The 24,632-nt window shown below is 41.2% G+C and overlaps 1 protein-coding gene across 4 annotated transcripts in view; it reads left to right on the plus strand.

Annotated features, from left to right (window-relative positions):
- The window catches only part of PLD5 (phospholipase D family member 5), a 411,506-nt gene that overhangs the window by 347,756 nt on the left and 39,118 nt on the right, over positions 1 to 24,632 (plus strand). For all 4 annotated transcript variants that reach the window (XM_047841563.1, XM_047841564.1, XM_047841565.1 and 1 more), the window contains one exon: positions 22,617 to 22,814. In XM_047841563.1, coding sequence (XP_047697519.1) covers positions 22,617 to 22,814 — 198 coding nt within the window. The remainder of the gene's footprint in view (positions 1 to 22,616; positions 22,815 to 24,632) is intronic.

Consider the following 24,632-nt stretch of genomic DNA (forward strand, 5'->3'; position numbering starts at 1 on the left):
CTTTCATTTCTTCTAGCAGGTCATACTTCTTGAACAGTTTTCTCTGCCATAGATATTTGATGTCTCTATGGCTCTGATACATTTTAAAGATGCTCACAGGTCTGCGTTTGATCAGATCCTAGTGCTCTCCCATCCCTGTTAAGTTTGGCTACACTTTGTGTGATCGTTCTCAACATCAAAGGGTCTTGCATGTTCAAACCATACTGGACTGGCTAATGAATAATCCTCAAGATATTTCCACCTGTAAGATTGTTGGAGACATTTCCACCCTACAATATTGCCAATCTGGTTCCAAATAAGATACCCCTTATTTTTATTGTGGTGGTTGTTATTGTGGTTTTTATTGTGACTGTTTTCAAGTCAATGTTGGTTATATTCAGAGAAATCAATATCAAGTTATTTGCTGTAAGTTTCTCACTCACACATAGCTATCCCAGAGCAAGCACAGTAGGGTGGTTTCTGTTTTATAGCTTTCACCAGCCAGTTACTGAGAAACTGTTGGGACTGCATCCCACCTCCTAGGGAGTGGTCATCCCACTCCAGATCCTTTAAAAGGTGACTTCCCATGAACTGAAAGATTGGTTACAGCCGTGTTTGGCTATATTTTCAGGTGTTTCTGCAAATAAATTGATGGCATCTGTGTGAAATTGTTACATGATAAGGTTCACAGTTTTCAAATTTTACCCTATTCTTTGGATATTGACAATTCCTATAGCATCCTATCTCACAAAAGAGATGTTTGTTGGATATTTAATGAAAAGAACCAGAAGCACCAGGAAGGGCAAAAACATGACACCACAGCATCAACAGAGTGGTGCTTTGGGCATTTTGTGGGAGTTAAGTTTGAAGATCTAACTGAAGAATCAGAAGAGGATTTGTTTCATCTCAATTGTATTTTCATACTGCAGCCCAAGCTTTCTCTTTGAGGTTAGGACATCAGTGCACTAAACAGTGTTGGAACACCTTGAGCAATACTCTTTTCAAAACATTATGATGGGGAGGGTGTGCTGAATGCTGAGATGAAAAGCACAATATATCTGTGAGCAACACAGACAAGCCATGAGTACATCACAACATGGCACAAAAAGAAATGATACCTACTCCTGGAAGAGAACACAGGCAGTTTCTTTGACATCACCTATAAGAATATTTTTCTAGGGGCGCCTGGGTGGCGCAGTCGGTTAAGCCACCGACTTCAGCCAGGTCACGATCTCACGGTCCGTGAGTTCGAGCCCCGCGTCGGGCTCTGGGCTGATGGCTCAGAGCCTGGAACCTGTTTACGATTCTGTGTCTCCCTCTCTCTCTGCCCCTCCCCCGTTCATGCTCTGTCTCTCTCTGTCCCAAAAATAAATAAACGTTGAAAAAAAAAAGAATATTTTTCTAGATATGTCTCCAAAGAAAAAGGAAACAAAAGCAAAAATGAAACTATTATGGCTACTTCTAAATAAGCTTTTCACAGCAAAGAAAGCCATCTATAAAACAAAAAGACAACCTACTGAATGGATGAAGATATTTACAAATGACATATCTGATAAAGGGTTAATAGCTAAGATACATAAAAAAAAACTTATACAACTCAACACAGAAAAAAAAATCAAATTAAAAAATGTGCAGAGGACCTGAATAGAAAATTTTCCCAAGAAGACTTACGGACGGCCAAAAGAGACATGAAAAATGCTCAACATCACTAATCATCATGGAAATGCAAATTAAAAACCACAATGAAATATCACCTTAAAACTGCGAGAATGGCTAGCATTAAAAAGACAAGAAGAAGTGTTGGCAAGGATGTGGAGAAAAAGGAACCCCTGTGCACTGTTCATGGGAATGTAAATCAATGCAACCACTGTGGAAAATAGTATGAAGTTTCCTCCAGAAATTAAAAATAGAACTGCCCTGTGATCCAGTAATTCCACTGCTAGGTATTTACCGGAAGAAAAAAAATTCAAAAATTTTACCCAAATTCAAAAAGATATATGCACCCCGCTGGTTTATTGCAGCATTATTTGCAATAGTCACAATATGGAAGCAGCCCAATCGGCCATCATTGAATGAATGGATAAGGAAGATGGACGATGTGGAGTGTATGTACATATGCCATTTGCAACAACATGGATAGACCAAGAGGATATTATCCTAAGTGAAATAAACCGACAGGAAGACAAATACCATATGATGTCATGTATATGTGGAATCTAAAAAGCAAATGAAAAAGCAAACAAAAATCAGAATCATACCTATAAATACAGAGAACAAACTGATGATTGCAGAGTGAGGGATGGGCAAAATGGGTGAAGGGGAGTGTGAGATACAAGCTTCCAGTTATGGAGTGAATAAGTCTTGCAAATAAAAGGCACAGCATAGGGAATATAGTCAATGGTATTATGATAGCATTGTGTGGTGACATAGGGCAGCTACACTTGTGGTGAGCATAGTATAATATATAGAGATGTTGAACTACTATGTTTTACACCTGAAACACCTTTCCAATTGAAAGGAAAGGAAAGGAAAGGAAAGGAAAGGAAAGGAAAGGAAAGGAAAGGAAAGGAAAGGAAAGGAAAGGAAATAAGAAGGAAGGAAAGGGAGGGAAGGAGAGAGGGAGGAAAGAAGGAGGGAAAGGAGGAAAGGTATCTTTTTAAAAATCTGACTGGATGTTTCCCTTATGAAAGAAACAATAGGTGTTGTTTGGAGCACTTATACCTAATTCAGACTCACAGAAATGGCCATAGGAGAATGCAGTTGAGATCATTAGATGTGGCAGTTAATTCTTGGAGTTGTAAGAATCCAATAAATGACATCCTCTCTTCCCTTCCTGAGCTCCCAGGCATTTAAAAGAAACACCACCAAGAAGCAGACAGATGGTGATCAAGCTATCAGCTTCATCACCGATGAAACCAGAATGGAAAATACATTCAGAACATGTGGCCAAAACTGGGCTTCCTGCTACTTTCCCCAGAATTGAACTTGCCCAAGTTAAAGGTATGTCTGCTGGTTGCCCCTGCGCATGCCCACGGAGGACAGGAGCAAAGCAACCAGAGCCCAGGCTGCTCCAAATGAGAGGAAGAGCCTGCTCTGTGCCAGCCATGTCCTTTCTCATCTCGCTGGGGAAGTCAGTCTTTCTCCCTTGGGAGGAGTGAGGGAGGGAGCCAGACATAGAAAGGAGGACATCACCCTTCTCAATACTGCAAAAGGGTCAAAGAGCTTACTCTTTGGGCTGAAGCCTTAGGCCAAGGCAGGAGCTCTGGGAGAGGAAGAATATGGCTCTCAACAGTATAATGGATGCAAGGAAGATCAGGTTATGATGTGGGACCCACTGACTCATATTCAGTGGTGACTTTGTAATTTGGACAGTCTCATCCGCTATTTTTATGTCAATGGTCCATCCTGATGCAAACAAAGGTAACTTTACATCTCCAGCATCTCCCCTTTAACAGTCTTATGGCGCCTTCCTGAGTTTCTCGCTTTATCAGCATGCAATACTGATAAGCTGAAAAATTGAAAATATGTAGATGGGCAAGTATCCTGCTTGCAATAAGGAAGGGAGGAAGGGGAATCTGAGCCAGGCAGCAGAGAGCATGGCAAGTGCATTCATGTTTTCCATATGTGAGGCGTAGCTGGTCACTGGATGGCCAAGAACCTTCTCCCGAAGAGTGTGGCAAAAGTGTGCATTTAACTGATGTATGGTTGGTTGTAATGGCAATGATAATAATGAGGATAACAGCAATAGCAGACATTTGGTATTCTACAGAACTATCCTAAGCAGACTCCTTATATTTCTTTAATTATCTCAACACCCCTATAGGTATTATTATTACCCCCACATTACAGAGATTAAGGAACTTGTCAGTTTCAGATACAAATGGAACTTGGCCAGAGTCACTGGAGAAGGCAGCAGACCTAGAATTTAAGCCTGAGTCCATGCTTTACCCACTAAGGCAGATAAATCCTGGGGTGGCCAGGGATTGCACTCAGGATTTCAGACCAGCCCAGTGATGGACAAGCGCTGTCTCTTTTCATCATTCTGAGATGTTTTTGGGTGGACATAGAGGAAACGAGAGGAATATTCCCAGTGCCCTGGGAATATAGGTGTAACATTTCTTCTTAAAAGGCTAGGTATCTCTGGTCCTTGTTGTCACTGGTTAAGATGACATGTGTGAAGGGAACTCAATACAGCTATGACAGCATCACTGAGGAGGACAAAGGCAGTGAGCTCATGTTCTGAATTACAAGGAATGAATCAAGAGGAATGGAATAGGCTGAGGTCAAAACATTTCTCTGGGGCAAAAAGAACACCCCTTTTTTCTGAAAAATTTCAGAGCCTTTCTGTACTTCAGGGTCTCAAAGAAGACTCAAGACTAAACTCGTTTTATGAATTCTACTCCATAAATGAGACCTTCTAAATTCTACCCACTTGCCCTTGCTTTCCAACTCCCAGATGAGTTGACTTCAAGGAAGAGTAGCATGGATTTATACATTTTGTACTTTCTTTCAAAAAAGATTTTCTCTACCTCTCTGGTTTCCTTAATTATTTCATCTTTGCATGAATATGAAGCTAAATGGATAATATATACATTACTCTTAATATCCTGGTACATAAGTGGGGCTGGGTGTTTATCTTGCAGACCTGGAAGACAGACAGTCACCTAGGTCTGGCCCAACATTTTGTCAAGAATCAAGCCCTGGAGGGAGTTGGAAAGGGAATCCAATATAGTGAGTTCAAATGGATGATCTCAGCTTCCTTAATGTTCATTATTAATGAGAGAAGACAGAAAGCAGACATGGCCTGAGGTGCGGTGGCATTCTGAAATCATTTTCAACTCTTAAGAAGCAGGATGAAATTAAAGTACTCAAAAATAACTGAACTGTGATCGCGATGCATTTCATCCTGTTCCATTCTCAGCCCTACTCCTTCAGGATTCCTTCCATTAACATTCCCCGGTCACTCTGTTCAAGGTTTTATCTATTGATTTCCCTTTGATGAGACAAAGCCAAGGAACCGAGTGTGAATTCTTTATAGCCAGTAGACAAAGATGCCGAGTGAATAGTGGTACTTTGGAGAGTTGTGAGATCCTTATATAAAAAGGAAGAACTGGTTCGAGTGAAAAGGAGTGAGGGAGCTAGCAAGCAACAGCCCTCTCCATCCTGCAGATGGACTTTGGTATTTGCACAGCCTATTGGGCAAAGGAGTCCAGGACCAAAAATCACAGGACATTCATTATTCTGTGATCTTGTGAGTCAGTCCCCTTTGGGGGCCTCAGTTTCCTTACTTTGGAAATAAGTTTGAACTAGGTGTTCTCTAAGGCTCTTACGCTCTGCTGTCTCTTCAAATGGTCATGTTCTTTGTGGCCAACAATATTATTCCCACTTGGTAACAAAGAAAATAAGACCTCAAGAAGCTAAGTGGTGTAGACCACCAGGACAAGAAAGGAGAGCACAAAGAGCACACTTCTGAGTGGGATGAGTGGGAAGCTGTCTTTGAGATGCCAAGATTAAGTTCTTTATTTTCTATCCCCGGGAACAAAAATTTCACCTTGAGGACAGAAACAAAATCAAGTTACAGTTCCTACTAATTAAATTTCCCGCAGTAACTCAGAATGCAAACCAGGAGCTAACAGGATACATGGGGCTACTCCCGGGGCACCTTCTTTTGTCTTTGTCAAGAGATTTGAAGAAATGCTTGTTCACATTCGCATGAAATCATGAGAACAGCAGAGTGGACACCTGTAAATAATAAATTGAGCCGCGACTAAGCTAACTTATATTAATTGTTCAGAATTACAGTGAGGAATGATGCTAATGCCTCTCCCTCCTCATGCTTCTGACAGAAGCATCCATCAGACGCCTGCTTTGCTGCTGCAGCATCTAATAAAACCCGCCAAACTGTCAGACGCCTGTTTTGCTGCTGCAGCACCTAATAAAACCCGCCAAACCCAGCCTGTCTCCCTCCACTGCCACTCAGGCCCAAAGCACAAAGGGGCTGGTTTTTTTTTTTTTCTTTTCTTTTCTTTTCTTTTAACTCACTGCATTTCTTTTCATAACTGCCTTCCACTGATTTCGAGAAAATAAGAAAAATGTTTCTCTGGTGTAATTACACATTTCCCTGAATTCTTATTTTGCTTTGAAACTGAGACTATTAATACACATAGAACTTCCAGGGCCAAGAAAGAGGACACACATGAACAGCCAGGCTAGAGTCTTATGGGCACTACATGTTGTGAATAATTCTTCCCAAAGATGAAATAGTAAGCTAGTCTCCTTGAGTATTTGTGACACTCAGCTTCCCTGCTTACCAGTTGCGTTTGGGCAAGTCCTTCTTTCCATTTCTGTTTCCTTCCCTATAAGATGGGTTGTTGTGAGATTTAAACAAACACAGGCTTGTAAAGCATCCAGAACAATGCATGGGGCATTAGTACTGTTATTTTCCCCTGAGTGGAAGGATGATAGCATCTCCTGGATTGTGTCAACCCCACATGCCAACAAAAGTTCTCCCCTTAACATCTTAGTGCAAGGGACAGATGGAACCACTGGTAGAACTCAAGCTTTAGGTGATGTCATGACCCTTCCTCTGGGCTGTTAGAGGCTCCAAGCCTGCTTAACTCCATGGGTTGGTCACTAACTAGACACCCATTTTGTGGAAAAGATAATTTATCTTTTGTTTAGAATAATAACCTTCCAAAGAATCATTAGGTGATGTCTCCAGCTTTTTCAAGATTATTTTATTCAAACAGTTGGACCATTTAATCAGCTGTCAGAGGTGTGATTGAACTAAAAACTCAGGGTGGCCCATGAAGATGCCCAGAGGGCACATGGCAGGCATGTGACCAGAGTATGGTGGGCATGTGGCTATGCTCAGCTGAGCAGCCCACCAGCAGGCAGGGGGCAGATGTCTAGTAGGTAAGGTTTGTCTTATTAGTAAGACAACAGTAAGAGAACCTCAGCCAATCAGTCAATCATTTTAGCTTTTTATTCCTTTGATAATCTAGACATGGAAGCTTTTCAGGACCCCAAATCTGTGTTATTTTCACCACATATTTTTCCCATTCTTAAAATGCCATCATTTTAAGATTTGTTCATAAACCTGTCCTGGATTTTTGCTCTAGCTGAAAAAAATACAAAATTAAAGCTGGTGTCTTTTTTCCCATCTTCCATCGACACCAGCCTGAACCAAATATGTATAATTAGAAATGGATTTGAGTCATCGTAAAGTTCAGAGGATGGTACTCAGAGGAAGTGTAATTCCTTTTTTATCTCTAGAGGGCCAGGCTTGGCTTCTTCCATTCCCTTCAGGTTCTGAAGCTGGAATGTAGTCACAGAGAAGATTGATGTCAGGAGTTGTGGAGAAAAGCTCATGAAAAACAACTTACACAACAGAGCAAAAGGAACACTACATCTTTGTTTAGAATAGACTCATTAGTAACACTAGTAGCTGGAAAACGTCTGGATAGAGTGCACAGAGAGACAGTGCCCATTTGCATCTTGATGATGATGAATGGTACATAAGGAGAGTCCTGGGGATACTAAATGCTGAGAATGTTCATAAACATGCTTCTCTCCATCTGATCATACCTAAAGAAACAAACATCACTCATAATTATCGTGCCATTAAATAAGAATTTTTATTTTAGACTTCCAGTTTTTCCATTAGGTTTTTTTTTTTAAGTATAATTAAGAGAGTGTTAGATTAGTTTCAGGTGTACAACATGCTTCAACAATCCTATACGTTACTCCATGCTCATTGTGGTAAGTGTAGTTACCATCTGTCACCAAATAGAGTTTCTACAGTCTCATTGGCTATATTCCCTATGCTGCATTTTTCATCTCCATGAGTTATTTGTTTTGTAATTGGAAGTTTGTACCTCTTAATCGCCTTTATCTATTTCACCCATCCCCCTACCCACCTCCCCTCTGACAACAGCCAGTTTGTTCTTTGTAAGAGTCTGTTTTTTGTTTATTTGTTTGTCTCTTTTTTCTTTGTTCATTTGCTTTTTTTTTTTTTTAATTTTTTTTTCCACGTTTTTATTTATTTTTGGGAGAGAGACAGAGCATGAACGTGGGAGGGGCAGAGAGAGAGGGAGACACAGAATCGGAAGCAGGCTCCAGGCTCCGAGCCATCAGCCCAGAGCCTGACGCGGGGCTCGAACTCATGGACCGTGAGATCGTGACCTGGCTGAAGTCGGACGCTTAACCGACTGCGCCACCCAGGCGCCCCTGTTCATTTGCTTCTTAAATTCCACATATGAGTGAAATCATATGGTATTTGTCTTTCTCTATCTTACTTATTTCCCTTGCCATTAAACCTGCTAGATCCATCCATGTTGTTGCAAATGTCCAGATCTCATTCTTTTAGGGGCTGAGTAATATTCCATTTTTTATATATACTGCATCTCCTTTATTTATTCATCTATCAGTGGACACTTGGGTTACTTCCATATCTTGGCTACTGTAAACAATGCTGCAGTAAACATAGAAATGTATGTATCTTTTCAAATTAGTGTTTTTGTTTTCTTTGGGTAAATACCCAGCAGTGGAATTACTGGATCAAATGGTTGTTCTATTTTTAATTTTTTGAGGAACTTCCATACTGTTTTCCACAGTGGCTGCACCAATTTTCATTCCCACTAACAGTGCACAAGGATTCCTTTTTCTCCACATCCTAGCCACACGTGTTATTTCTTGTGTTTTTGATTTTAGCCATTCTGACAGGTGTAAGGTGATATCTCATACTTTTGATTTGCATTTCCCTGATGATTAGTGATATTGAACATCATTTCATGTATATGTTAGCCATTTATATGTCCTCTATGGAAAAATTTTCAGGTCCTCTGCCCATTTTTTAATCGTATTATTTGGGTTTTTTTAGTGTTGAGTTGATTATAAGTTCCTTATGTATATTGGGTATTAACCCCTTATTGGATATATCATTTGCAAATATCTTCTCTCATTCAGTGGACTCTTTTTGGTTTTTTGATGGTTTCCTTTGCTGGGCAAAAAGTTTTTTTCTTTTGAAGAGGTCCCAATAGTTTATTTTTACCTTCGTCTCCCTTGCCTGGAGGATACATATCTAGAAAAATGTTTCCACTGCCAATGTAAAACAGATTACTTCCTATGCTTTCTTCTAGGAGTTTTATGGTTTCAGGTCTCAAATTTAGGTCATGAAAGAAATTGAAGGACACAAACAAATGGAAGATATTTCATGATCATGGATTGGAAGTACCAATATTGCTAAAATGTTCATACTATCCAAAGCAATCTACAGATATAATACCATCCCTATCAAAATACAAACAACATTTTTCACAGAATGAGAACAAATAATGCAAAACTTGTATGAAACACAAAAGATCCTGAAGAGCCAAAGTAATCATGAAAAAGAAGAAGAACCCTACAACCCAACAATTTCACTACTAGGTATTTATCCAAAAGATTTAAAAATGCTGATTCGAAGGGGCACTTGCACCCTGACATGTATAACAGCACTATCAACAATAGCCAAATTATGGAAAGAGCCCAAATGTCCATGGACTGATGAATGGATAAAGAAGATGTGGTGTATATCTGTATACAATGGAATATTATTTGGTGATCAAAAAGAATTAAATCTTGCCATTTGCAACAACATGGATGGAATTAGAATGTATTATGCTAAGCAAAATAAGTCATTCAGAGAAAGACAAATATCATATGATTTCACTCATATGTGGAATTTAAGAAACAAAACAGATGAACATAGGGGAAGGGAAGGAAAAATAAGACAAAAAAAGAGAGGGAGGCAAACCATAAGAAACTCTTAAATACAGAGAACAATCTGAGGGTTGCTGGAGGGGTGCTGGGTGGGACGATGGACCAAATGTGTGTTGAGCATTAAGGAGAGCACTTGCTGGGATGCACCCTGAGTGTTATATGTAAGTGATGAATCACTAAATTCTACTCCTGAGATGATTTTTACACTGTATGTTAACTAACTTGGATTTAAACAATAGAAAGAGAGAAAGAAAGAAAGAAAGAAAGAAAGAAAGAAAGAAAGAAAGAAAAAAAGAAAGAAAAAAAGAAAGAAAAAAGAAAAACAAAATTGGAGTTATCACAATCCCAGATCATACTACCAAGCTGTAGTAATCAAAGCAGTATGGTACTGGCATAAAAATAGACACATAGATCAATGGAACAGAATAGAGAGCCCAGAAATAAACCAATGATTATACGGTCACTTAATCTATGGCAAAGGAAGCAAAAATACGCAATGTAGTAAAGACACTCTCTTCAATAAGTGGCACTGGAAAAACTGGACAGTTACATGAAAAAGAATGAAAATGGGCTACTTTCTTACACCATACACAAAAATAAACTCAAAATGGATTAAAGATCTAAATATGAAACCAATTTTTCCACTAGCTTTTAAATAATTAGTTCACCAGATACCAAATTAAAATGTTTAATGGTGTACATTCCAAAACATGGTGTGTGTGTGTGTGTGTGTGTGTATACATATATACATATATATATATATACACATATATACATATACATATATATATGTATATATATACATATATACATATACATATATATATATGTGTATGTGTGTATATATATATATATATATAACATGCAGAGACCAGAAGTCAGAGCAACACTGAAAGTGTCTCAGGAGCATTATTGGACCTTAGGTTCTAATGGGTGAAGCCCCTTCCCAAAATGCAGCCCTTCCTTATGCCTTTGCACAAGAGCCATTAGTGACTTTATTCATTCCTTCCCCCTAAATACCTCTTGATCTGCTACCTAGGCAACTTGCTGTTACAACTGGAACAATATGGAATACCTAACACTTCCCTCTATAATATGACTTAAAATAGAAAAACAACAGTCAATACATATTGAGTACTGGTCTCTGTGCTCTGCTGCCCTGATCTGTCTGTCTTCAACAACCTTATTAAGTGGTTGTCATGAGAATAAGGTGGTGGCATTACCCTCCAGCCAAAGACCAGCAAGCACGCTGAAGTTGAGCAAGTTGCTTGTTACAAGGGAGAGCACACACTGTGGCAAAACAAGGGGTGTCTCAATAAGAAGGTTTTAGAAAGGACTTATGGGATTAAGGCTTAGGTGATTTGGGGGAAGATTTTAGGAAGCAGGGATTTGCTCAAGATTGGATGGTATCATGAAGTAGGAGCAATTTTATGATTGGGTGTCTTAATAAATCTTATCTATATGGGAGAGGGAATCCAGTGAAGCTAAAACCATACGGGGGATCTTTGGTCCTTTTTATGGTTTGGACAGTGCTCATGTTTTTGTCTGTATCCAGACAAAACATTTGTCTTTGTTTTGTTGTTAGTGTGCTAGAAATGGCTTATGTTTAACAGGAGAACACCAAGGCACAGCTGTGAGCACCAGGCCAGCTCCTTAAAACATCAAGGCCAAGCTGGCAGTCCCATGCTGGCTTCCAGATGTCAAGAGCTGCTATTATCTTTCTCAGGGGCATAAAGAGGTTGATGAGCTAGTCCAAAGTCATACAGCTCATGAGTTAAAGAACCATAATGTTAATACAACTCTGTCTGGTCTGTAAGCCCAAACATTTGACAAAGATTTGCTCTCGTTTTTCTTTCATGAAACATCTGATTTCATCATCCTGGATTTCCCAGGGGAATCCAGCCAAGCTACCTGTCATATTCCATGGAGAACTGGAATGAGTCTTGAAAACAACACTGTCCATTGACTTCAGTGAGAGTCCAAGCCTGACCTAAACATGCTCTGCTTCAATTACAGCCTCTTGCCCTCCACCTTCCATGCCTCCATCGAGAGTCAGATTTTGTTCAAGTATTGACATTCACATTTAGAACCACCTCTAGTTGGTGATCTCCAGCCTGTCTCTCCAGACACTCAGCTTGACAGAAGTGTCCTGGGGTTGGTAGAGCAAGTGAACCCCTCTTTAAATAAAGAATTCCTTTTGAATGGAAGAAAGTACTAGGGAAGTTTCCCCAAGGATATAGGGGTGCAGACAGCCTAAGTCTGGTGATGCAGTGGAAAGAACAGACTAAGGAGTCAGAACAAACTGGGTCACCAGTGAGCTCTCCTACATATTAGAAAAGTGACCAGGGTCTCAGTGCTTTTATCGCTAACATTGAATAAGAACATCCACCTCAAAACATGGACTGCTCTCATAAAATACCAAATGTTCATACCTTCGTGGTTTGGTCTGTATTCCCTGCTATAGTCTGTGCTCCAAGATCCCTGAGGATAGAGACCAAGTATAACTTGTTCTCTGCTGTAGCCTCAGACCTGTCGTGGTGCTTGGCTGGCAGAAGAAGATAGGGAGATGGAGAGGGAGATGTAGTTGTAGTTGTAGATGGAGATGTAGTTGTAGATGGAGGTGTAGATGGAGTTGTAGATGGAGAGGGAGATGTAGATGTAGTTATAGTTGTAGATGTAGTTGTAGATGTATATGGAGGTGTACATGTAGTTCTAGGTGTAGATGTAGTTGTAAATGCAGATGTAGTTGTAGTTGTAGGTGTAGATGTAGTTGTAGATGGAGACGGAGATGTAGATGTAGTTATAGTGGTAGATGTAGTTGTAGTTGTAGATGGAGATGTACATGTAGTTCTAGGTGTAGATGTAGTTGTAGATGTAGATGTAGTTGTAGATGTAGATGTAGATGTAGTTGTAGGTATAGGTGTAGGTGTAGATGTGGTTGTAGATGGAGAGGGAGATATAGATGTAGTTGTAGTTGTAGATGGAGGTGTACATGTAGTTCTAGGTGTAGATGTAGTTGTAGATGCAGATGTAGTTGTAGTTGTAGATGTAGTTGTAGTTGTAGTTGTAGTTGTAGATGTAGTTGTAGTTGTAGATGTAGATGTAGTTGTAGTTGTAGATGTAGTTGTAGTTGTAGATGTAGATGTAGTTGTAGCTGTAGATGCAGATGTAGTTGTAGTTGTAGATGTAGTTGTAGATGTAGATGTAGTTGTAGGTGTAGGTGTAGATGTAGTTGTAGATGGAGACAGAGATGTAGATGTAGTTATAGTTGTAGATGTAGTTGTAGTTGTAGATGAAGGTGTACATGTAGTTCTAGGTGTAGATGTAGTTGTAGATGCAGATGTAGTTGTAGTTGTAGATGTAGTTATAGATGTAGATGTAGTTGTAGGTGTAGGTGTAGATGTAGTTGTAGATGGAAAGGGAGATGTGGATGTAGTTATAGTTGTAGATGGAGGTGTAGATGTAGTTGTAGTTGTAGATGGAGGTGTACATGTAGTTCTAGGTGTAGATGTAGTTGTAGATGCAGATGTAGTTGTAATTGTAGATGTAGTTGTAGATGTAGATGTAGATGTAGTTGTAGATGTAGATGTGGTTGTAGTTGTAGATGTAAATGTAGTTGTAGTTGTAGATGTAGTTGTAGTTGTAGATGTAGTTGTAGATGTAGATGTAGTTGTAGTTGTAGATGTAGATGTAGATGTAGATGTGGTTGTAGTTGTAGGTGTAGATGTAGTTGTAGATGGAGACGGAGATGTAGTCGGAGATGAATATGGAAGTGTAGATATAATTGTAGACCTGGTTGTGGATGTGGATGTAGATCTGGATGTGGATCTGTTTATAGACATGGATGTAAATATAGATACAGATATAATCAGGTCATGAATGTAATTAGCCTAGCACATACATTTTGACCACTGCTATGGGTCTGGAAAGCAACCACACACTCTTGCTGAACAGAAAATTAATAGTGTCCCATGTATGATAGAACTATCAGAATGTTTCCACATGCTAGTCTTTTACATTCTTTTAATTTTTTAAATATATTAATTTGATATTTGATAAAATTCATGTTCCTTAAGAAAGAATGACATTTTGGGGCACCTGGGTGGTTGCCAGTTAAGCATCCAACTTCGGCTCAGGTCGTGATCTCACGGTTTGTGGGTTCAAGCCCCACTTCGGGCTCTGTGCTGACAGGTTGGATGGAGCCTGGAACCTGTTTCACATTCTGTGTCTCCCTCTCTCTCTGCCCCTCCCCTGCTCCCACTCTGTCTGTCTCTCTCAAAAATAAATAAACATTAAAAAAAATTTTTTTTGAAAGAACATTTCATTTATTCCCATTCATAAAGTAGCACTAACAGAGCTCTGTGACACTTGTTTTCCAAAGCTGGCATCTAGTTGGTATTTTTTTTTTTTAAATGAGTACAGTTGACACACAATGTTACATTAGTTTCAGGTATACGTACAACCTAGTGATTCAACTTCTCTATGTGTTATGCTATGCTCACCACAAGTGTAGCTGTCAGATGTCCCAATACCATTGACTATATTCCCTATGCTGTGCCTTTATGCTGTGCCTTTTATTCCTGTGACTTAGTCTTTCCATAACTGGAAGCCTGTATCTCCCACTTCCCTTCACCCACTTTGCACAACCCCCAGCTCCCCTCCCCTCTGACAACCATCAGTTCTGTTTATACAGATCTGATTCTGCTTTTTGTTTGTTGGTTTATTCATTTGTTTTGTTTTTTGGATTTTACATGAGTGAGATCATATGGTATTTGTCTTTCTCTGCCTGACTGGTTTCACTTAGCATAATACCCTCTAAGTCCATCCGTGTTGTTTCAAATGACCCAATCTCATCCCTTTTATGGCTGTGTACTATTCCATTATATATACATATATACCTATATATAGTATCTATATATGATACCATATATCTATATATGATATATATATGTATATATCATCTTTCTTTTCCATTCATCTATCAATGGATACAGGTTTTTTGTATATTTGAGCTATTATAAATAATGCTGCAATAAACAGGGATGTCTGTACCTTTTCAAATTAGTGTTTTCACTTTCTGTGGGCAAGTACCAAGTAGTGGAATTACTGGATCATATGATAGTTCTATTTTTAATTTTTTGAGGAACCTCCATACTGTTTCCCATGGTGGCTGCACCAATTTTCACTCCCACCAATAATACATGAGGGTTCCTTTTTTTCCCTCATCCTCACCAACATTTATCTTTTCTTGTCTTTTTTTTTTTAATTTTATTTTAGCCATTCTGACCGGTGTAAGGTGATGTCTTCTTGTGCTTTTGATTTTCACTTCCATGATGATTAGTGATGTTGAGCATCTCTTCATGTGTCTGTTGGCCATCTGTATATCTTCTTTGGAAAAATGTCTATTCAGGTCTTCTATCCACTTTTTATTTATTTTTATTTTTTAAATTTATTTTATTTATTTTGAGAAAGAGAGAGCACATGAGAGGGGCGAAAAAGGAGGGAGAGAGACAGAGAATCCCAAGAAGGCTCTGCACTGTGAGCACAGAGCCTGATGCAGGGCTCAAACCCACAAACCGTGAGATTACGACCTGAGCCAAAATCAAGAGTTTGATGCTCAACTGACTGAGCCACCCAGATGCCTCTGTCCATTTTTTAATTGGATTGTTTGTTTTCTTAGTATTGAGTTGTATAACTTCTTCATATATTTTGGATACCAACCCCTTGTCAGATATATCATTTACAAATATCTTCTCCCATTCAGTAATTTGTCTTTTAGTATTGTAGATGGTTTCCTTCACTGTCTTTTTATTTTGATGAGGTCCCAATAGTTTATTTTTCCTTTTGTTCTCCCTGCCTTAGGAGACATGTTGCTATAATAAATGTCAGAGAAATTATTGGCCGTGTTCTCTTCTAGGAGTTTTATGGTTTCGGGTCTCACGTTTAGGTTTTTAATGCATTTTGAGTCTACTTTTCTGGATGGTGAAACAAAATGGTCCAGTTTCATTCTTTTGCATGTAGTTTTCCAGTTTTCCCAGAACCTTTTATTGAAGAGACTGCCTTTTCCCCATTTTATATTCTTGCCTCTTCTTTCATATATTAATTGACCACAAAAGTGTGGGTTTTTTTCTGGGCTCTCTATTGTGTTCCATTGATCTCTGTGTCTGTTTTTGTGCCAGCACTATACTGTTTTGATTACTACAGCTTTGTAGTATATTTTAAAATACGAGATTGTGATAACATCTAGCTTTGTTCCTCTTTTTCAAGATTGCTTTGGCTATTCAGGGTCTTTTGGGTTCCATGCAAATTTTAGTATTGCTTGTTCTTGTTCTGTGAAAAATGCTCTTTGCATTTTGATAGGGATTGAATTGAGTCTGTAGATTGCTTTGGGTAGTATGGACATTTTAACAATATTAATTCTTCCGGTCTACAAGCATAGCGTGTCCTTCCATTTGTTTGTGTCATCTTAAATTTCTTTCATCAATGTTTCATAGTTTTTAGAGTACAGGTCTTTCATCTCCTTGGTTAAGGCATTTTATTCTTCTGGGTGCACTTGCAAATGGTGTTGTTTTATCAATTTATTTTTCTGCTACGTTCTTGTCAGAACATAAAAATGCTACCAATTTCTGGTATTAATTTTGCATGCTACAACTTTACTGAATTCATATATTAGTTCTATTACTTTTTGGTGGAGTCTTTAGGGCTTTCTATGTATAGTATCATATCATCTGCAAATAATGACAGGTTAACTCTTCTTTACTAATATGGATGCCTTTTATTTCTTTTTCTTATCTAAATGCTATGGCTAGGGCTTCGAATACTATGTGGAATAAAAGTGGCAAGAGTGAATATATTCTTGCCTTGTTCCTGACCTTAGAGGAAAACCTCTCAGTTTTTCACCACTGAGTTTGATGTTAGCTGTGGGTTTTTCATAGACAGCCATCATTTTGTGGAGGTATGTTTCCTGTACATCCTCTTTATTGACATGTAGTTGGTAATTTAAACATTGGATAAATTATTTTTTAATTTATTGAAAATTATAAATTCCCTGGAAACCCAATGACTGGAGCCTTAAATTTTTACTCTCAAGATGGTTCCCCAGTGGGCTGACTTCTAAGGGAAGTTGGCCTCAAAGGTCTGGGCACTGAGTTCCATAGGCTCAGGCAAAGGTCACTGTTCCCTCCACCTTCATGTAAGGCTGGAGGCTTTCACAAATGACCTGCATGTCCAGATTTGAGACTTCAGTGGAGAAGTCCACATAAAGCTGGTACAACCGTGCTACTTTGTCACTGTCCTGCCTTAAACCTTTAGTCATTCCCTTGCCCCCATGGAGATCCTTCACCAGCCATTTACATCACCCCATGGTCTCACTTCAGTGTACTCCTTTTCCCTGTGGTGTCCTTCTTCAGCTCTGTCCAGTGGCACCTTACTATTTTCTTACACCAATTTGTTCCAGCCACTGTGCTAGCCTCCTGCCACCCCACGATCATCTGATAAAGGAGCAAGCTCAAGACCAGTAAGGCTGACCCAGAGAAGCAAGTGAAAATGTCGTATTTCATCCATCTGAAATAGCTATTCTGTTGTGACCATTCTGGCACCAAGTCTACCTACCACAAATGGTGTCTGAGGAGTGACTTCCTACCCTCACACTTGTGACTCAAGTGTCTGGAATCTGTTGGTGGCTAAAGTAAAATCGTACATGGAAAAAGAATTTTGGCACCTCTTTTGTTTAATTCAAACAAATTTGTGCCCCTTTTAGAGCAAGAGTATAGTAGAAGCATCCTTCTCAGGAGAAGCAGAAGAAAGCAAGATCTTGGTAGAATGGAAGCTAACACTGTTTGAGCCAGGCACTGAGATGAGTGTTTTACATGCATTTTGTTCCATTTATTCTTCATAGTGATCCTTTGATGTGCGTCCATTTACAGATGAGGTTAAGTGCCTTCTCATGGTGGAGTTAGTCTGTCTTCAGAGCCCGTTCCAGGAGATGACCTACTGTGTCATGTGTCATGATTAAGTCATATTGAGAGACCTCTCTCTCATTCACTTGCAGGGAAAGGTTATCAGAATTGCCATCCTGGCACCCTTCTAGATGTCAAATTTTATATTAGTACTTACCCAGATGCATCATGTCGTATCATTAAAAAGTGGTTGTCTTTCTTCACAATTATGGGAAGCTCACAGTAGTGTTGTGACTACGTTTAATATCATTCTACATATCAGGAGAGAATCAGTAGAGAATGACAGGGTGTGGGGAGGATGTGGTTTTGTTCCCCAACAACTACTGTTTGCTTTAATCTGCCCCCAACCACAACAAAGGGGCATAACTTCCACTGGAAGACTAGCAGATATGTATTCCTGAGTAAAGAAGTGGACAGGGAAGCATGGCATTCTTATTCAGCCTTTGGTCAGAGGTCTCCAAAAATACATGTTTGTCATGTGTGAACAAGTAACCTGAAAACACTGAAGGTCTGAGGTGGGAAAACCAAAAGACACCAATGAGATCCAAACATAGTAAAAAGAATAATGATCAATGAGTTCCCCTTTGGGTGAAAAATCAAATGATCCCCTAGATTTCTACTTTCAGTGGTATTCTGTCTTAGACTCCACTGGGACTTGGATAGTGTGCACCTGTTTGAGGCAGTCTGCATTCAAAAGACAAGCTCATGTTGGTCTCTGTGTCCCATGTTGGTAGGTGCAGGAAGCATGTCTAGAGGAGAGTTAGTTCACTGACCAATGTAAGGCCTGCCATTGATACTGACCACTCAGCACCATGCTTGTGAAAAATCTTCCAGGCGGGTCTCTGGGTGTGGCCATCGCCAGGTTTTCTGCTCCTTCGGTACCAGAAGAGAGATTCTTATTAAATTCATGTACTCAGGATCAGAAGGCATTGGGCTAACCTGGAGCTTGGGCTCCTAGATTCAGAAGGGAACTTGTTTTCATCTCTGACCACCATTTATTCATTTCCAAGGGCAGGCATTCATTCAATGAACATTTTCTAGGCAAGTATTATAATCCAGCACTGGAAAAAAAAAAAAAAACAAACTATGAACCTGACGTAGTCTCTTCAGAGACTGTAGAGTCACTTAGGAAAAACAGACACATAATTTGTTTTAATTATGATATAGTGTAAGACATGCCACATCAGAAATAGGCAACAGGTATAGTACTAGACAAAGCAGGCAATGGGTTGGCCAGAAAAGGCTTCACAGAATTTGTAGCAGGAGGTACCATGGACTGTATTCTAGCCAGGTGCTAAGCGGGGTATTATCATAGTGGTTAGGCATGCAGCCTTCCGAGTTGAAATCTCAGCTGTGTCATCTCCCAGGGAGCAAATTATCCAAGCTCAGTTGCCCCCTTGTAAATTGGGGATGGACACTGTATCTACCTGACCCACTTTCAGGAGGAAAGCCGATGAGGCACCGCGTATGTTTCCTAGAGCTTCCATAACAACTAGCCACAAACTTGGTGGCTTCCAAGAGCAGGAACGTACTTATTCAGTCACAGTTCTGGGGGCTAGAAGTGCGAAATCAAGGTGTTGGCAGAGCCCCGCTCTCCCGGAAGGCTCTAGGGGACAGTCTTTCCTCTCCTCCTTCTAGCTTCTGGCTGTTGCTGGTAATGCTTTGTGTTCCTTGGCTTGTAGGTGTGTTACTCCAATCTCCGTCTTCACATAGCCTTCCCCCTGTGCGTCTGCCTGAATTTTCCTTTTTTTATAAGGACACCAGTCATACTAGATTTAGGACCCACCATAATTCAGTATGACTTCATCTTGATTGCATCTGCAAAGACCGCATTTCCCAAGAAGGTCACATTCACAGGTTCCGGGCGGAAATGAATTTGGGGGGAGGGAGCACTATTCAACCCAGTACACACACCAACTAAGCACTCCATCAACACTAGCTATCAAAATTATATTATTCTAACTGCATACCTTGGGAGACCCATATTGTCCTCATTGAACAATAAACTGAAATTTAAGAATTAAGTAATTTGCCCAAGGCTAGTCAACAAGCAAGTTGCAGGATTAAGATGCAAATGTGCCTCCACCGAATTTAAAACCAGGGAGGGTCACCAGCCACAATCCTGCAGATACTGAGGGGAGATCATCCTGACACACAGCACAAGTCCTTCTTCTCGAGGCAGCCTTGGCGGGACGGGTCAGGCAGTGCTACAGGGGATGAAGATGGGCAGGAAATTGATGTCTTGAACCCGGAGAGGCAAGGCTGACTTTATGAGCCAAACCCCACCAGAGAATTTGGGCCCCCTGGATGTGCACTAACCTTGCCTGAGTCTGGCAGACGAAGAAGCATGTCAGGGAGGCTCTGGTCCTGAGGACAGCTCCTTACCCACACGGGAGGCAGATCTCGGATTCTCCCACCTACTGCCACCCCAGACAAAGAGCCTGGGTATTATACCTGCTGAACTAGAACAATGTGAAATGCAAAAGGCTCCCCAGGAGAAGATAAGGTGGCAGTGTTGCTCTAACCCAAAAAGGTACAAGAGCGTGAGGGTCAGATGCAGAGCCGAATATTCCAGAGACCCTGTGGGCAAACAGCTGGGTGGGCTCGTCCTCAACCTGGCACAAGATTAGCCATCATTAGCAGCTACTCTAGACAATTTTTTGAAGCCTCTGAGATTGGAAAACACCTAAGAACAGGTGAATCTTTCTGGCTCCTACCGCCAAGCCTGGGGCTGAATATTGTACCCTAGCTCCCTCACCCTGTCTCCTGTCTCCACAGCACAGCCAAACGGCCCTTTTCAATTCACACCCCGACCCTCCTTGCCTGCTTCCCCAGGATCTTCAGCATAAATGCCAAGCTATTTATCCCAGCTCAAAGGCCCCTGAGGCTCTGCCACCCCTGTCCCTACAGTGTTACCCTCTGCCATCAGAAAAAAAATATCTCGGCACGCTTGAGTGGCTCAGTCCGTTAAGCTTCCCTCTGGCTCTTGGTTTTGGCCTCAGGTCATGGTCTCACAGGTCTCACAGCCCTGCACCAGGCTCCACACTGGCAGTGCAAAATTCTCTGGGATTTGCTTGGGATTCTCTCTCTCTCCTCTCTGCCCCTCCCCTGCTCATGTGCACGCTCTCTCTCTCTCTGTCTCTCGAATAAATAAATAAATTTAAACAAAAAATGTCTACACGCTCACACACATACATGTTCTCTCCTAGCTCGTTCAGCTTTAGCCACACAGCTCTGATTGTATCCCCACCAGCCTCAGTGCCTTTGTACATGCCTGATACACCCACCCTGCCCTATCTCTTCCCACTTTTTTTTAAAAGTTTATTTATTTATTTTGAGAGAGAGAGAGCAAATGTGGAAGGGGCAGAGAGGGATGGGGAGAGAGAGAGAATCCCAGCAGGCACAGCATGGAGCCTGATGCAGGACTTGAGCTCATGAACCGCTGAGATCATGACCTGAGCCAATGCTTAAGTGACTGAACCACCTAAGCTCCCCATCTCCTCCCACTTTCTTAGCCTCTAATTGTCCTTCTGCTTGTCCATCCAATTCGAGGAATCTATACTGGGGAAATACTTCCACAGGTGCACAAAGATATGTGTATAAGGACACCCATTGCTTTATTTTTTGTACTAGAGAAAAAAGAGGGACAAGTCCATCAGCAGATTAAATAATGTGTGTGCATCTATTCTGTAGTCACTTTGGAGCTGGTGGAACAACTCCAGGCGGGTATAGATGAACAGGGAAATACCTCCATGACATACCGTATTAGGGAGTCCTAGGTGACGTCTTCTGTAATCCTGAGTAGAGTCCTCACTGGGGAGCTAGAGGAAGACATAGAAGGGGAGTCAGACTCAGGTCTCTAAAGGGCCCAGGCGTCCCTAGCACTGCCCTCCCTGGGCTTGTGTCTTTGTGCTGTCTTTTATGACCCCGATTTTACTTTGTCACTTTCATTGACTAAATTGGAAATCATCTGTAACTCTTACAGAGTGATCCTAGACTCAGATGAAGCCAGTGATGCTATGTTCCTGGGTGTATTGGACCAATTTTACTTTGTCACTTTCATTGACTAAATTGTAAATCATCTGTAACTCTTACAAAGTGATCCTAGACTCAGACGAAGCCAGTGCTGCTATGTTCCTGGGTGTATTGGATCAAGGGTCAGAAACCTGAATTTAAATTCTCAATCTCTTGCTGATAAGATCTCTCACTTGGGGCAAGTGTTTTTGCTTACCCTCCTGAGCTTCCCTTTCCTCTCTGGTCCCTTCGTTGCAAGGGTGTTTTGGGGTGTTCCTCCTGAGGCTTGTGCAGTGTTAGAGTAACTAACAATTGTTAACCTATTTTTAGTGAGTTACAAGTCATGGACGCTCTTCTGAGCCCTTTAATGGTACTGACCATGTTAAGCATCACAGCACCTGTGTACAATAAACACTATTAACCCAGTTTTAGGGAAGAAGGAAACTGAGGCCCGGAGATGGTGAGTCTTGCCCAAAGTCACACAGCTAGAAAGCTGTGGAACTGGGCCTAATTCCAGGCAGTCTGACTTCAGAATCCACGATGTCAACCGTCCACGATGCTGCCATGAAAACCTGGGTGCCGCCGCACGATTTAAGGATCCGGACGAGAAAGTGTTTTAAGGGAATGAATCTGAAGAGCTGATGTAAAAATGGAAGTGAATATGGAAAACTTATCTATAAGACCCCAAATGCAAAAACGCAAGCCAAAGTTCTCCTGAAATCTTGAAGCATTTTTATACCGCATCCCCTCCAGACACCGTAACATGCCCGTATCCGCACACTTCTGTATAACAGCAGTGAGAGAAGGAGTCACTACAACTGCATTCTTGTGCATTTTCTTTCTCTGAAAATAGCGCCACCTGTCGTACATGGCACTGATGCTTTTTCTATTTTAATGTCACAGATGAAAGAACTCGGTGTCATCTTCTACAACTGCAGCTGCCTGGTCCTGGATTTACAGAGGATATTCGCTCTGTATAGCTCATTAAAATTCAAGAGCAGAGTGCCTCAGACCTGGTCCAAGAGGCTCTATGGAGTCTATGACAACGAAAAGAAATTGCAGCTTCAGCTGAACGACACCAAATCTCAAGCATTTGTGTCGGTGAGTCATTACCCTCTCGCTCCTCCTCCTCTTCCTTCTTCCGAAGTTGGAATGTTCGAGTGTGACCTTGTGCTGGGCAAGCCCGAATTCTAAAGATGAGTTCTGTCCCACCCCTTGACGAGGTAAGACATACCCACTCTTTTCTGAAAGAAATTATTTTCATGTTTATTTACTTTTGAGAGAGAGAGAGAGAGAGACCAAGCGCAAGCAAGGGAGGGGTGGAGAGAGAGGAGACGCAGAATCCAAAGCAGGCTCCAGGCTCTGAGCTGTCAGCCCAGAGCCCGACACGGGGCCCGAACTCACGAACTGTGAGATCATGACTTGAGTGGAAGTCGGAAGCTTAACGGACTGAGCCACCCAGGCGCCCCAAGATACACCCACTTTTACGCCTAATCATATGCTGTCCCTAGTGATAATAATGAATGTTAATATTCATCCCTAGTTCCTTATGCTTAGTGTTATCGAATTTGATCCCTCTGGCCATCTGTTAAGGTAGACCCAGCTTTGTAACCCTGTTACAGACAAAGGGATGAGGCTTATCTACTAGCACAAAGACCCTCGTGGCAGGAGCCAAGACAGGCACCAGCTCCCAGGTCCTCTGAACCAGATCCTATTTTCCATGCCCTACTTCAGTGATTGTCAGACTTGTTTTTAGCAAGAGAAACCTTTGATGAAAAAATCTGAGGCATGTTGGTGTGTAAAACAGGTAAAAGCAGAAGTGTACTTGATCGAGGCTGAGGGAGGAGGCCCAGAGGGTAGGGCACAGCTTCAGGCCACTGACTCCACTGGAAACTGCCACTCCCCACCTCCCACAACTACCACCCACTGCTGTCCCACAGGGTCACTGGGAATGGGCAATGTGAATATCCGTGCCTGCAGCCCTGGTCCACCAAACTTTAAAAACTTAAGAACTGGCTGGGGATCCTGTTGAAGATGTAGATTTACATGGGGTGCCTGGGTGGCTCAGTTGGTTAAGTGTCCGACTCTTGGTTTGGGCTCAGGTCTTGATCTCACAGTTCCTGAGACTGAGCCCTGCATCAGACCCTGTGCTGACAGTGCTTGGAATTCTCTCTCCCCCTCTCTATTTGCCCCTCCCCTGCTTGCGCTGTCTCTATCTCTCTCAAAAATAAATAAACAATAAAATAATAAAATAAAATAAAATAAATAAAATGCAGATATGCAGCCTCCCACCATTGCCCAGGCCAGGATCTGACCCACTGGACCTGGGGTGAGACCTTAGAATTTTGATTTGAAACAGCCTTCTGGGGGCGCTTGGGTGGCTCAGTCGGTTAAGCGGCCGACTTCGGCCCAGGTCATGATCTCGCGGTCCGTGAGTTCGAGCCCCGCGTCGGGCTCTGTGCTGACAGCTCAGAGCCTGGAGCCTGTTTCAGATTCTGTGTCTCCGTCTCTCTCTCTGGCCCTCCCCCATTCATGCTTTGTCTCTCTCTGTCTCAAAAATAAATAAACGCTAAAAAAATAAAAAAAATTAAAAAAAAAAATGAAACAGCCTTCTGAATTGATCCTGGGGCCTAGATAAATTTCTTAAGACCATGCTCCCAATTCAACATGCTGGTCCCTCATTGACAGGAGTGCTTTTATGCCAACAATTTTTATATCACTGAAGAACGTGTCACTGAAGAGTGAATTCTGACCTTTTTGTCAATTAAAATGAAAGCACAGTCTGAAAATTTAGACATGTAGCAATTGAGACAAAAGAGGATGTTGAAGTTGTTTGTCTTAACAAATTCACATAAATGCAAATAGCAGAAAATAGACTGAAAGATTTTCTTCAAAGTGAAAAAGCCTTTTCTTTTTAAT

This window comes from Prionailurus viverrinus, chromosome F1 (genome assembly GCF_022837055.1).
Source record: "Prionailurus viverrinus isolate Anna chromosome F1, UM_Priviv_1.0, whole genome shotgun sequence".
Lineage (NCBI taxonomy): Eukaryota > Metazoa > Chordata > Mammalia > Carnivora > Felidae > Prionailurus > Prionailurus viverrinus.